General features: G+C 44.7%; 1 protein-coding gene across 3 annotated transcripts in view; it reads right to left on the reverse strand.

The window, feature by feature from the left end:
* dlg3 (discs, large homolog 3 (Drosophila)) overlaps positions 1-15,801 on the reverse strand; it is a 358,637-nt gene that overhangs the window by 310,223 nt on the left and 32,613 nt on the right. For all 3 annotated transcript variants that reach the window (XM_078412470.1, XM_078412469.1, XM_078412468.1), the window contains exon 3: positions 11,089-11,219. In XM_078412470.1, coding sequence (XP_078268596.1) covers positions 11,089-11,219 — 131 coding nt within the window. The remainder of the gene's footprint in view (positions 1-11,088; positions 11,220-15,801) is intronic.

Consider the following 15,801-nt stretch of genomic DNA (forward strand, 5'->3'; position numbering starts at 1 on the left):
GCGCATGTTGTGCCTTTGTTTAAAAAAGGTTCTAAAAGTAAACCTAGCAATTATAGACCTATTAGTTTGACGTCTGTGGTGGGAAAATTAATGGAAAAGATACTTAGGGACAATATATATAATTATTTGGATAATCAAGGCCTGATTAGAAACAGTCAACATGGATTTGTGCCTGGAAGGTCATGTTTGACTAATCTTCTTGAATTTTTTGAAGAGGTTACCAGGGAAATTGATAAGGGCAAGGCTGTGGATGTTGTCTATATGGACTTCAGTAAGGCATTTGACAAGGTTCCACATGGAAGGTTGATTAAGAAGGTTAAATCGTTGGGTATTAATAGTGAGGTTGCAAGATGGATTCAACAATGGCTGAATGGGAGATACCAGAGGGTAATGGTTGACAATTGTATGTCAGGTTGGAGGCCAGTGTCTAGTGGAGTGCCCCAAGGATCTGTGTTGGGTCCACTGTTGTTTGTCATTTACATTAATGATCTGGATGATGGTGTGGCAAATTGGATTAGTAAATATGCAGATGATACTAAGATAGGTGGAGTAGTTGATAGTGAGGTAGATTTTCAAAGTCTACAGAGAGACTTGGGCCTTTTGGAAGGGTGGGCTGAAAGATGGCAGATGGAGTTTAATGCTGATAAGTGTGAGGTGCTGCATTTTGGTAGGACAAATCAAAATAGGACGTACAGGGTAAATGGTAGGGAATTGAGGAATGCAGTGGAACAGAGGGATCTGGGAATAACTGTGCATTGTTCCCTGAAGGTGGAATCTCATGTGGATAGGGTGGTGAAGAAGGCGTTTGGTATGCTTGCCTTTATAAATCAGAGCATCGAGTATAGAAGTTGGGATGTAATGTTGAAATTGTACAGGGCATTGGTGAGGCCGAATCTGGAGTATGGTGTGCAGTTCTGGTCGCCAAATTATAGGAAGGATGTCGACAAAATGGAGAGGGTACAGAGGAGATTTACTAGAATGTTGCCTGGGTTTCAGCACTTAGGCTACAGAGAGAGGTTGAATAGGTTGGGTCTTTATTCTTTGGAGCGTAGAAGGTTGAGGGGGGACTTGATAGAGGTTTTTAAAATTTTGAGAGGGACGGACAGAGTTGACGTGGGTAGGCTTTTCCCTTTGAGAGTGGGGAAGATTCCAACAAGGGGACATAACTTCAGAATTGAGGGACAAAGGTTTAGGGGTAACATGAGGGGGAACTTCTTTACTCAGAGGGTTGTGGCTGTATGGAATGGGCTTCCGGTGGAAGTGGTGGAGGCTGGCTCGATTTTATTATTTAAGAGTAAATTGGATAGGTATATGGATAGGAGGGGATTGGAGGGTTATGGTCTGAGTGCAGGTAGATGAGACTAGGTCAGGGAGAATGGTCGGCGTGGACTGGTAGGGCCGGACAGGCCTGTTTCCATGCTGTAGTTGTTATATGTTATATGTTATATGTTATCTACATTAAACTGCATCTGCCATGTATCCGCCCACTCACACAACCTGTCCAAGTCACCCTGCAGCCTTATTGCATCTTCCTCACAATTCACACTACCCCCCAGCTTAGTATCATCTGCAAATTTGCTAATGGTACTTTTAATCCCTTCATCTAAGTCATTAATGTATATCGTAAATAGCTGGGGTCCCAGCACCGAACCTTGCGGTACCCCACTGGTCACTGCCTGCCATTCCGAAAGGGACCCATTTATCCCCACTCTTTGCTTTCTGTCTGTCAACCAATTTTCTATCCATGTCAGTACCCTACCCCCAATACCATGTGCTCTAATTTTGCCCACTAATCTCCTATGTGGGACCTTGTCGAAGGCTTTCTGAAAGTCGAGGTACACCACATCCACTGACTCTCCCCTGTCAATTTTCCTAGTTACATCCTCAAAAAATTCCAGTAGATTTGTCAAGCATGATTTCCCCTTCGTAAATCCATGCTGACTCGGAATGATCCTGTTACTGCTATCCAAATGCTCAGCAATTTCGTCTTTTATAATTGACTCCAGCATCTTCCCCACCACTGATGTCAGACTAACTGGTCTATAATTACCCATTTTCTCTCTCCCTCCTTTCTTAAAAAGTGGGATAACATTTGCTATCCTCCAATCCACAGGAACTGATCCTGAATCTATAGAACATTGAAAAATGATCTCCAATGCTTCCACTATTTCTAGAGCCACCTCCTTAAGTACCCTGGGATGCAGACCATCAGGCCCTGGGGATTTATCAGCCTTCAGTCCCATCAGTCTACCCAAAACCATTTCCTGCCTAATGTGGATTTCCTTCAGTTCCTCCATCACCCTAGGTTCTCCGGCCCCTAGAACATTTGGGAGATTGTGTGTATCTTCCTCAGTGAAGACAGATCCAAAGTAACGGTTTAACTCGTCTGCCATTTCTTTGTTCCCCATAATAAATTCCCCTGCTTCTGTCTTCAAGGGACCCACATTTGCCTTGACTATTTTTTTCCTCTTCACGTACCTAAAAAAACTTTTGCTATCCTCCTTTATATTATTGGCTAGTTTACCCTCGTACCTCATCTTTTCTTCCCGTATTGCCTTTTTAGTTAACTTTTGTTGCTCTTTAAAAGAGTCCCAATCCTCCGTCTTCCCACTCTTCTTTGCTATGTTATACTTCCTCTCCTTAATTTTTATGCTGTCCTTGACTTCCCTTGTCAGCCACAGGTGTCTCTTACTCCCCTTAGAGTCTTTCCGCCTCTTTGGGATAAATTGATCCTGCAACCTCTGCATTATTCCCAGGAATACCTGCCATTGCTGTTCTACCGTCTTCCCTGCTAGGGCCTCCTTCCAGTCAATTTTGGCCAGCTCCTGCCTCATGCCTCTGTAATCCCCTTTGCTATACTGTAATACTGACACTTCCGATTTTCCCTTCTGCCTTTCCATTTGCAGAGTAAAACTTATCATGTTGTGATCACTGCCTCCTAATGGCTCTTTTACCTCTAGTCCCCTTATCAGATCAGGATCATTACACAACACTAAATCCAGAATTGCCTTCTCCCTGGTAGGCTCCAGTACAAGCTGTTCTAAGAATCCATCTCGAAGGCACTCTACAAACTCTCTTTCCTGGGGTCCATTTCCAACCTGATTTTCCCAGTCTACCTGCATGTTGAAATCTCCCATAACCACCGTAGCATTACATTTGTGACACGCCAATTTTATCTCCTGATTCAACTTGCACCCTATGTCGAGGCTACTGTTTGGGGGCCTATAGATAACTCCCATTAGGGTCTTTTTACCCTTACAATTCCTCATTTCTATAAATACTGATTCAACATCTCCTGATTCTATGTCACCCCTTGCAAGGGAATGAATATCATTCCTTACCAGCAGAGCAACCCCACCCCCTCTGCCCACCTGTCTGTCTTTTCTATACGTTGTGTACCCCTGAATATTCAGTTCCCAGCCCTGGTCCTCTTGTAGCCATGTCTTAGTGATCCCTACAACATCATACTTGCCCATGACTAACTAAGCCTCAAGCTCATCCACTTTATTTTTTAAACTACGCGCATTTAAGTACAACACTTTAACTTCTGTATTTACCTCCCCTCTCACATCGGTCACAAATGGCCCTGCCCTTAATCTCTTTTCCCCTCTAGAACTTCTGTTCCCATTCTTCCGAGAGTCTTCTGCAATATCTCCTGTATTCCCTTTAACCTCATCTTCATATTCCCAATTTGTTAACCCCTCCCCCCCACTACTTAGTTTAAAGCCACAGGTGTCGCATTAGCAAACCTGCCTGCCAGAATGTTTGTCCCCCTGCTGTTAAGATGTAACCCGTCCCTTTTGTACAAGTCACCCCTAGCCCAGAAGAGATCCCAGTGGTCCAGAAATCTAAATCCCTGCTCTCTGCACCAGCCCCTCAGCCATAAATTCATACCCTCTATCTCTCTGTTCCTGGCCTCACCAGCACGAGGTACCGGTAGCAGTCCAGAGATAACCACCTTCGACGTCCTACTTCTCAGTCTTTTTCCTAACTCTCTAAACTCCCGCTGTAGCACCTCCTTCCTCTTCCGCCCTACGTCATTCGTGCCCACGTGCACAACGACTTCAGGTTGATCGCCTTCCCTCACTAGGATTTTCTGAAGCCGGTCTGTGATGTGCTGAACCCTGGCACCAGGGAGGCAACAGATCATCCTCAAGTCCCTCCTGCTGCCACAGAATCTTCTGTCCGTCCCTCGGACGATGGAGTCACCCACCACTACGGCTGTTCCTGACTTCGGTCTCCCCTGTCGAGTATCCTTGCCAACAGGTCCGCCACTCGGACTGGAAACGTCTTCTGCCCCGACAGTTCCCAAGAGGGTATACCTATTTGCAATAGGCACAGCCACTGGGGTCTCCTGTAGTCCACGTCCACTCCCCCCTGAAACAGTCTCCCACCTTCGCTCGACCTGGACCCTTGGCGTGACAGCCTCACAATAGGTCCTGTCGAGGAAACTCTCGCATTCCCGGATGGCCCTGAGGTCATCCAACTGCCTCTCCAACTCCACCACATGTTCATTCAGGAGCCGCACCTGGACACAGTTCTTGCAGGTGTAGCTCCCAGAAGCTCCAGCGACGTCCCTATCTTCCCACATCCTGCAGGAAACACACTGCACCAACTTTTCCGCCATTACCTTGTGTCTATAAACAGTTCAGGCTTAAAACAATTGTAACCTCCTCACCTCAGCCTCCTCGCCGAAGACTTGCAGCCAAAGACTCGCACTTTTCTCACTGGGCACTAGACTCGCAGCCAAAGACTCGCACTTTTCTCACTGGGCACTAGACTCGCAGCCAAAGACTCGCAGCCAAAGACTCGCACTTTTCTCACTGGGCACTAGACTCGCAGCCAAAGACTCGCACTTTTCTCACTGGGCACTAGACTCGCAGCCAAAGACTCGCACTTTTCTCACTGGGCACTAGACTCGCAGCCAAAGACTCGCAGCCAAAGACTCGCACGTTTCTCACTGGGCACTAGACTCGCAGCCAAAGACTCGCACTTTTCTCACGGGGCACTAGACTCGCAGCCAAAGACTCGCACTTTTCTCACTGGGCACTAGACTCGCAGCCAAAGACTCGCACTTTTCTCACTGGGCACTAGATTCGCAGCCAAAGACTCGCACTTTTCTCACTGGGCACTAGACTCGCAGCCAAAGACTCGCACTTTTCTCACTGGGCACTAGACTCGCAGCCAAAGACTCGCACTTTTCTCACTGGGCACTAGACTCGCAGCCAAAGACTCGCACTTTTCTCTCTGGGCACCAGACTCGCAGCCAAAGACTCGCACATTTCTCACTGGGCACCAGACTCGCAGCCAAAGACTCGCACTTTTCTCACTGGGCACCAGACTCGCAGCCAAAGACTCGCACTTTTCTCACTGGGCACCAGACTCGCAGCCAAAGACTCGCACTTTTCTCACTGGGCACCAGACTCGCAGCCAAAGACTCGCACATTTCTCACTGGGCACCAGACTCGCAGCCAAAGACTCGCACTTTTCTCACTGGGCACCAGACTCGCAGCCAAAGACTCGCACTTTTCTCACTGGGCACCAGACTCGCAGCCAAAGACTCGCACTTTTCTCACTGGGCACCAGACTCGCAGCCAAAGACTCGCACTTTTCTCACTGGGCACTTTTCTCACGGGGCACTTTTCTCACTGGGCACTTTTCTCACTGGGCACTTTTCTCACTGGGCACTTTTCTCACTGGGCACTTTTCTCACTGGGCACTTTTCTCACTGGGCACTTTTCTCACTGGGCACTTTTCTCACTGGGCACTTTTCTCACTGGGCACTTTTCTCACTGGGCACTTTTCTCACTGGGCACTTTTCTCACTGGGCACTTTTCTCACTGGGCACTTTTCTCACTGGGCACTTTTCTCACTGGGCACTTTTCTCACTGGGCACTTTTCTCACTGGGCACTTTTCTCACTGGGCACTTTTCTCACTGGGCACTTTTCTCACTGGGCACTTTTCTCACTGGGCACTTTTCTCACTGGGCACTTTTCTCACTGGGCACTTTTCTCACTGGGCACTTTTCTCACTGGGCACTTTTCTCACTGGGCAGCACCCGAACAGGGCTGCACCCTTTTGCAAGTCTTGCTTATATCACCAATTAAATTGCCTGATTGTCCAATTTACCAGACTTCTCACTTAAATGATCAACCAATCCACGTATTCTCTTCTAACTGACTTATTACACTGTAATTGCCACTCACTTTCAGCCAACGGTGGTCCTCTCTCCAACTTCCCGACCTTTACAGACTGATTAACAGTGCCCTATTGGCGCTCTTTTTAAACTGCCGTTCCTACCACTATTAGCAGGTACTTACTTTCAGCCAATGGTCGTCCTCTCTCCAACTTCCCGACCTTTACAGACTGATTATGCAGCATCACTCAGAGTTGACAGTGTTCCCAACAGTATGCCACACCTATTAAAAACTGCAGGTCAGAGAATGCAGGCTAGGATTATTTCCCCCAAACCATGTCTAATACAAACCTCAGTTTCTTGCATGTTTGATGTAATTACTGATCAGTGATTTATTAATATCCTTTTTTTCATATTTTTCCATCAATATTTCAGGCTGGAGATTTGAGTTCACAAAGCCAATGTAGCATTTTAGATTTTTACCTTGATGATCAATTAATTCTAGGTTTACAATTTTCAGTTGGTCATAAACTACACCAATCTGAGTTGTCTCAGAAGGTCAATACTTCCTTGCGACGTTGTAATAACACTGGGCAATAATATTCAGATTTCACTGCACAATACTGATAAGTAGTAACTCTCTGAAAAATAATAGGTCTCAAGTGGAAAATAAATTCAGCACACTTGGTTCCTTCTATTTTGGATCTCCTAAATGTAGTAAGCAAAATAACATTCCAAAAAATAATAAATGAAATGATCAATACATTCATATGCAGTCTGGCCTTGGAAATGTCATTGTTTGTTTGTGAAATAGAAGAACAGGCCCTTCCACTAAACTCAGCTGGGAACACATCTCCTAATGAAATGTCCAATTTAAGAAAGCCCTTGCAATCAAAGAGGTCTGATTCATGCACTCGTTCCCTAAAATCCCATGAAATTGCACATGCTTCTGTACAGGAATGTAAACGGGAAAAACGTTTACAGGTATCGCTTTGCATCTATTCTCTCTCCAGCTTATCTGTGCTCCACTGCTAGATTCAATGATGAGTCCAGAGGCCCAATAGAACATCCAATGAAACAACATCTGATCCCCAGCTTGTCTGGGACTTCCACACTTCAAGAAGCATAAATAAAAATACAAAATTCATCAGTCATTAAATAGCTGAAAGCCAATGACTTCCTGAAGAAATGTTGGATGAAAGTAAGCACAATCCAGCACACTAACATGTCCATTCGTACCATCAAAGTTGATTGACCAGCTGTGTTTCCATCATTTTTTATTTCTGTAAATAAATATGAAAGGCCTATAGGTCCTTTCAATTGCAACTGGCAAAGGCAAATAGTGAAGGTGATGCGAAAGTGGTAAACCTTGAACCAACAATAGTATCTGGTGCACTATATCAAAACCATATCTTATACTGCACTCGTTTCTTACATTACATTGTTTCTCCTTTGGATAAAAAAACCTGTCCAAACCATTAAGTACATATAGCCAGTCAACTATTTATATCAATATCCATTGTAAATTCTACAAAATATAAATTCACTTGATCCCTTGGTCTTTCCATTCACTGAACCCTTAGACAATAGACAATAGACAATAGGTGCAGGAGTAGGCCATTCAGCCCTTCGAGCCAGCACCGCCATTCAATGCGATCATGGCTGATCACTCTCAATCAGTACCCCGTTCCTGCCTTATCATATATATATATATATATACATACAGCCGGACACAGGCCTTTTCGGCCCTCCAAGTCCGTGCCGCCCAGTGATCCCCGTACATTAACACTATCCTACACCCACTAGGGACAATTTTTTACATTACCCAGCCAATTAACCTACATACCTGTACGTCTTTGGAGTGTGGGAGGAAACCGAAGATCTCGGAGAAAACCCACGCAGGTCACGGGGAGAACGTACAAACTCCTTACAGTGCAGCACCCGTAGTCAGGATCGAACCTGAGTCTCCGGCGCTGCATTCGCTGTAAAGCAGCAACTCTACCGCTGCGCTACCGTGCCCATACCCCCTCACTCCGCTATCCTTAAGAGCTCTATCCAGCTCTCTCTTGAAAGCATCCAACGAACTGGCCTCCACTGCCTTCTGAGGCAGAGAATTCCACACCTTCACCACTCTCTGACTGAAAAAGTTCTTCCTCATCTCCGTTCTAAATGGCCTACCCCTTATTCTTAAACTGTGGCCCCTTGTTCTGGACTCCCCCAACATTGGGAACATGTTTCCTGCCTCTAATGTGTCCAATCCCCTAATTATCTTATATGTTTCAATAAGATCCCCCCTCATCCTTCTAAATTCCAGTGTATACAAGCCTAATTGCTCCAGCCTTTCAACATACAACAGTCCCGCCATTCCGGGAATCAACCTAGTGAACCTACGCTGCACGCCCTAGGTAGAACCTACTTAGCTTCTAGCTACACTAGCCATCTCTGAAATATCCATGCCAGGCACGTTTAACTTCAATAAATCACTTGGCTAGATTGGCTTCAAATAGCTGGGTTCATGCCCTGTTCTGCAATTATTATTTTAATGTAATTGTTCCATATCTTTGACCACCATCCTACATGTCACCTTTATAAGGTAATTTCCACATAATATATAGCTAAGAGTGTAATACTTCTTATCAATGTACACTGATCACAATTATACATTCAATTTGATTCATTGCTGGATTCTGTGAAGTCAGTCATCACCATGTATACTTTGGTTACTTCTTAAGACTCTTCAGTTTGTGTCCCTGCTTTCAAATTGTCTTACATCCTGTCTTCTATGCTGATTCCCTGCAGGTACTGGATCTTTCTTCATTCCACCTGTGTGTTTGAAGTAACAAAGTCACCTCCAGTGATTTTCTTCATGGATTGTCGCCAAGTTTACAAGTCTGCCAAGGCTGTTTTCAGTTGGTCTTGCCAGAACCTGACTATAATGTTTTGAGCTGATGTAAATAAATCTATATTTGTTGTGACACCCCACATAGGATCCTCAAAGCATTTGTATTGCTGTCACATCACAAAGCAATTGCCTCTTAAAGCATCTAGCTCAACCTGCACCTGATTCAGGATGAAAGGCAGTGGAGTAATCAAAACTAGTCTTGTAGATAGAAGTCGTACTGTCTCAACCTCTCCATCACACAATTATCTCTGGGGCTGTAGAAAGCATCCTGTCCGGCAACATCACAGTCTGGTTTTGGAACAGCTCTGCCCAGGACCGGAAGGCCCTGCAGAGAGTAGTGCGTTCGGCAGAACGCACCATGGGAACTACACTCGCCCCCCTGCAGGACCTATATATCAGGAGGTGCAGATCAAGAGCAAGCTAGATTATGATGGACCGCTACCACCCCAGCAATGGACTGTTCCAGCTGCTACGGTCGGGCAAATGCCTCCACTGTCATGCTGTGAAAACGGAGAGGATGACTCGGAGTTTCTTCCCACAGGCCATCAGGACTGTTAACTATTATAATTCCAGGGATTACATTTTCTTTTCTATATTAATTTTAATTTATATGCTGTAATTGTAATTTTTTTTGCACAATCCGCAGGCATTGCCACTTTCATTTCACTGCACATCGTGTATGTGTATATGACAAATAAACTTGACTTGACTACACTGATGTTCCCTCGTTACAGCACTTTGTGCTGAACCTTTTGATTCCCGCCTTCATGGTCCAGCTGTTGTCCTGAAACTTCAGTGAACTGACTTACTCCTGTTAACCTGACAGGCCTCTTGCTCTTAAATGCATTCCATTGAAGATTCCAAATAGTCCCCTTGTTCTGAGATCACCACGTCAATCTTCAAATGATCCCTTTGACATGAGCAAATCACCGCGGCACGGTGGCGCAGCGGTAGAGTTGCTGCCTTACAGCAAATGCAGCGCCGGAGAATCGGGTTCGATCCTGACTACGGGCGCCGTCTGTACGGAGTTTGTTCGTTCTCCCCGTGACCTGCGTGGGTTTTCTCCGAGATCTTCTGTTTCCTCCCACACTCCAAAGACGTACAGATATGTAGGTTAATTGACTGGGTAAAATGTAAAAATTGTCCCTAGTGTGTGAAGGATAGTGTTAATGTGTGGGGATCGCTGGGTGGCGCGGACTCGGGTGGCGCGGACTCGGTGAAAATGCTATCTCTATCCCGTCAACTATTCTACATCTTTCCTCGTACATGAAGTCCAGTGCATCTCACAATTTCAACTACATTTTCTCATTTGCCATTGCTCCCATTTTGGGAATCTGCATTGTCCAATCTAAATAGATCTGGAGATTGCACCATTCTGGCAATTTTTCTGCCTGATTGTATGTTTGCCAATTGTTCCCCTTGCTCACTAGGATGCACGTACCTAACTTTTATTACTAGGCGGGGGCGGATTAGAATGCCTCGACAGTGTCCTTATATGAGACCTTGATTTTCTGCCAAAAGACTCAACAATATCTCATTTTTCTGCAGCCCGAGTACTAGCAACAATTTGCCTTCTGGTTCTCACTTACAGCCGGGGCTGCACTGTTCAGATTTTCTTCTAGGACCTCTGTGCTATTTTAATTTCCACCAACTTACCACCTTTTCCCCACATAGGGCAAATGGGTGAGCCCACTCATACCCACCATGTCTGCTATCTGTTGATAAGATGTTTGGCTTAAAAGACTTCATTATCTATTTCCTTTGCACTAGATCACTATGTTGATCATCTCTCAAGCAGTAACATTGAACACTAAATAATAATGCCGTATCCATAGCCTCTTTAATATTTCTACTTGTACAGGCATAAAATAGCTACAAAACCGTTAATGAAGATGGCGAACTCTCAACTAAGCTGCATCTTTTACAGCAATTTATCGGTCATAACACTAAGTTCTTAAAGCTACACTTAACCAATGTAAACTGTAGTTTCATTTTTGAATTTCCAAACACCTATCATTTTGCTCTGATGCAGATAATTGAATTGCTCACCTCTGGATTGATAAGTTCAATGTTTGTTTCTGATGATGTCCTCCCCATCTGAGCTGAAAATTGATTGCTTGCTACAGGCTTCTGATCAGTGAGTGCAGCAACTAAGGTCACTTCATAAAATTCCTTAATGTCTATGGAAAGAAAACAGACAATATAAATCATAAAGAAATGAACTCCCTTCAAACACACAATTTGTAATTTTCCTGAATTGATGTTTGTCACTCTAAACCTACACTAAAATTGATGAACCCGAACTGAAATTACATTCTAACATCAATGTAACATATTCCCAAACCTAATCAACTTGCAATGTTATGGTGCAATTTTTGGTCACTTCATAAAATTCCTTAATGTCTATGGAAAGAAAACAGACAATATAAATCATAAAGAAATGAACTCCCTTCAAACACACAATTTGTAATTTTCCTGAATTGATGTTTGTCACTCTAAACCTACACTAAAATTGATGAACCCGAACTGAAATTACATTCTAACATCAATGTAACATATTCCCAAACCTAATCAACTTGCAATGTTATGGTGCAATTTTTGGTGGCATTAATATCCCATTTTGACAATTTGTGTCTTGGATTTGGGAGTGGAATGGAGAGGGGGGCAGGATGCAGAGTAGGCAAAAAAATGAAACACTGATTTGAGTCCAGTGTTGCCATGATAAAGAATAGTGCTGCAGGTTCCAGTACATGCTTTCCCTTCACAGAACAGCTAAGTACAGTTCAGAATTAAAAAAGACACCCAACTCCACTATAGTAAATCACTTGGACCATCTCCGACATCTCCCTCCCCTTTCTTGATCTCACAGTCTCCATCACAGGAGATAGACTATCGACTGACATCTATTACAAACCCACTGACTCCCACAACTATCTTGCCAACACTTCTTCCCACCCTACACCCTGCAACGACTCTATCCCCTACTCCCAATTCCTCCATCTACGCCGCATCTGCACTCAAGATGAGGTTTCCATATCAGGACATCCGAGATGTCATAATTCTTTAGGGAATGGGAGTTCCCCTCTCCCATTGTAGATGGGGCCCTCACACGTGTCTCCTTGGTGCCCTGCAGCTCCGCCCTTGCTCCCCCTCCCCGCAACAGAGAGAGTCCCCCTAGTCCTTGCCTATCAACCCTCGCATACAACACATAATCTTCCAACGGGATCCCACCACTAGTCACATCTTCTCATCTCCATCCCTTTTCACCTTCTGCAGAGACCTTTACCCCTGCAACTCCCTGGTTAACTCTTCTCTTTCAACAAAACCACCTCCTCCCCAGGTACCTTCCCCTGTAACCGCAGAAGATGCAACACCTGTCCCTACACCTCCTCCCTCGACTCTGTCTAGGGACCCCGACAGTCCTTTCTGGTTAGGCAGAGGTTCACCTGCACCTCCTCCAACCTCATCTATTGTATCCGTTGTTCAAGATGTGGACTCTTATACATCGGCGAGACCAAACGCAGACTGTACGGTCGTTTTGCTGAACACCTTCGCTCTGTCCGCCTGGACCTACCTAATCTCCCGGTAGCTAAACACTTTAATTCTCCTTCCCATTTCCACAGACCTTTCTGTCCTCGGCCTCCTCCATTGTCAGTGAGGCGAAATGCAAATTGGAGGAACAGCATCTCATATTTTGCTTGGGCAGCTTACAGCCCAGTGGTATGAATATTGATTTCTCCAACTTCCAGTAACCCCCGGCATTCCCTCTCATTCCATCCCTCCCCCACTGAGGTTGCAGCAGCTTCTCGTTTTCACCCCACAAACAGCAAACAATGGCCTGTTGCCTTTATCATCATTACTTTTTTGCATTTCTTTCATTCATTGTTTTATATCTCTCTACATCATCGTCTACATCTCTCATTTCCCTTTCCCATGACTTTCACTTTGAAGAAGGGTCTCGACCTGAATTGTCACCCATTCCTTCTCTCCAGAGATGCTGCCGGTCCCGTTGGGTTTCTCCAGCTTTTTATGCCTATCTTTGGTTTAAACCAGCATCTGCAGTTCCTTCTGACACATAGCCATAGAAGTGCTGTTTAAAGGAAGCATTCATAATTTCCAATAGTTAATGTTTGATGTCCACTTCTTGATATCACAGCTTTAAGCTAAATTCTAAATTATATTACATCACAGCATGTGAAGTAGTGGTCAGGATACTAAACCAAGAGACACCATATCTTCATCTTGTGTAGGAGGGAACTTCAGATGCTGGTTTAAACCAAAGACAGACACAAAATGCTGGAGTAACTCAGCGGGACAGGAAGCATCTCTGGAGAGAAGGAATGGGTGACGTTTCGGGTCGAGAGCCTTCTTCAAACCGATTCCTTCTCTCCCGAGATACTGCCTGTCCCGTTGAGTTACCCCAGTATTTCGAGTATATCTTTATCTTCCTTCCCTTGTTCTCCTCCCACAAGCTGATCATGATGAAGTCCGAAGCTATGTGGAGAGTGGGACAAAGGTGACACAAGTGTCATTCATTCACTGACCACATGCTTTGCAATATCCATTCCAGTGACAGTCTCCTCTATAAGTGAAGGAGTCAACTCTGGTGAGAATGAGTGAGCCAAGGTGAATCAGCTGCACGTGTTCTTCCTTGGTTAACTGCTGTTGTGTAGGTATGGATTCTCTTGTCTTGCGAGGGAATTCGAGTTATGCAAGTGGGAGATACACGAGTGTGCGACAGTGATGCAGTTGTTATGGATAAATGGTTCGTGCAAATTACGAGGCTGACAGCACTGCTAACTGTCTTAGCTGTTAGATAGAGAGATATTGTTGAAAGGTGAATAGTAGTAGCTTAGTGCATTGAGTAGTGAGGCATTCAGTGGGATGTGGCATTTGGAGGCATCTTTCTGGACTTGACCAGATGCGTAGGGTCATTGAACTTTTTTGCATCACTTCATAAAAATCCTTAGGATTTATCCCAGCATTAACCTTCAGGGCTCCTGCCCCCAATAAATTCTAAGTAGGTGTCTGTAGGTGTCCAATGGATCACTGCTGATGCATGAACTCTCTTATTTTGGAGAATGCTAATAAATTTGCCATGCACAATTTCTCTTTCATAAAACCTTGTTGACTCTCTTTAACTGTACTGTGATTTTCTAAGTGCCTTGCCACTGTTCCCTTAATAATGAATTCCAGCAATAACTTCCTAAATAATACATTTCAGACTATAACTACTACTTCGCTGTTTGCATCAACAAATGGCAAGAGCCCTTAACACCCCACCCCCACTCCCCAGCCACCAGCACTCTGATCAATTCTCACCACTGTAATACATCTATCAACAGCAATCAAGGACACACTTTACTGCCTCTCATTCTCATTCCAAACACAATTTCACCTCCTGCTTGCTGCCTTCACAGTAGCCACTAATAGCATTCTGATGGCAATTTCAGAATCAGAATCTGCTCTTGTGATCGCTTCTCAGTTCACATTCCAGTCACTAACTTCCAGTTCACACAGACATAGCTTCTTCTCCCCCCCACCCCTCCTCAACCTGCAAATACACTGCATTACAGACAGAGATGCCCTGAATATTGCATTTTGCTATCATTGGTTAATGGTTAATACTCACTGGTCGAAATTCTAACCAGCACAAAGAAAGATAATTGAATGATTGGAGGTCAATCATCTCAGCCTTAAGACATCGCTGAGGAGTTCAGGGTAGCGTTAGGGTTTTGATCCGAAACATCACCCACTCCTCTCCAGAGATACTGCCTGTCCCACTGAGTTACTGCAGCATTTTGTGTCTATTGTTAACCCAACAGTCTTTAATTGCAAGGTCAGGTGTAGGGATATTTGCTAATGATTGCACAATGTTGCACCAATGTCAGCATCATTTATGTCTCCACAGATAATAAAGCAGTTCACATCCACATGCTGCAAGTGATGGACAACATCCAGGCCTGTGTTGATAGCTGCCAAGTAAAATTTGCATCACGCAAATCCCAAGCAATGATGATACCAAACAAACGAAAATCCATTTATCATCCCCCGACACTGCATGGCATTTCCTTCACTGAATCCCCCACTATCAATATCCTGGAGCATACCACTGAGCATAAACTGAGCTAGAGGAGCCATATACAAAATGCAGCTACAAGAGGCATGGTGGTGAAGCCATAGAGTTGCTGCCTTACAGCGCTTGCAGCGCCAGAGACCCGGGTTCGATCCTGACTACGGGTGCTGTCTGCACGGAATTTGTACGTTCTCCCCGTGATCGTGTGAAATTTCTCCAAGATCTTTGGTTTCTTCCCACACTCCAAAGATGTACAGGTTAGGTTAATTGGCTTGATGTATGTGTAAATTATCCCCAGTTCGTGTACGTTAGTATTAATGTGCAAGGATTGCAGGTTGGTGTGGACTCAGTGGGCCGAAGGGCCTGTTTCCGCTCTGTATCTCTAAAAACTAAGAGGAAGTTAAAGACTGGGAACTCTGCATAGAATAACTCTCCTTCTAACTCCACAAAGCCTGCCCACCATCTGCAAGGCTCAAGTCAGGAGTGTGATGGAATACTCTCCATTTGCCTGAATGATTTTAGTTTGACAGCATTGAAGAAGCTTGACACCATGCAGGACACAGCCGCCCGCTTGATATTCATTTCACCAACAACCAATTCACTAACCAGTATACAGTAATAACAATTTGTACTATCCACACTGGATGCACTGGAACAACTCACCAAGACTCCTTAGATAGCATCAT

The sequence above is a fragment of the Rhinoraja longicauda genome, chromosome 15, assembly GCF_053455715.1.
Source record: "Rhinoraja longicauda isolate Sanriku21f chromosome 15, sRhiLon1.1, whole genome shotgun sequence".
Taxonomy (NCBI): domain Eukaryota; kingdom Metazoa; phylum Chordata; class Chondrichthyes; order Rajiformes; family Arhynchobatidae; genus Rhinoraja; species Rhinoraja longicauda.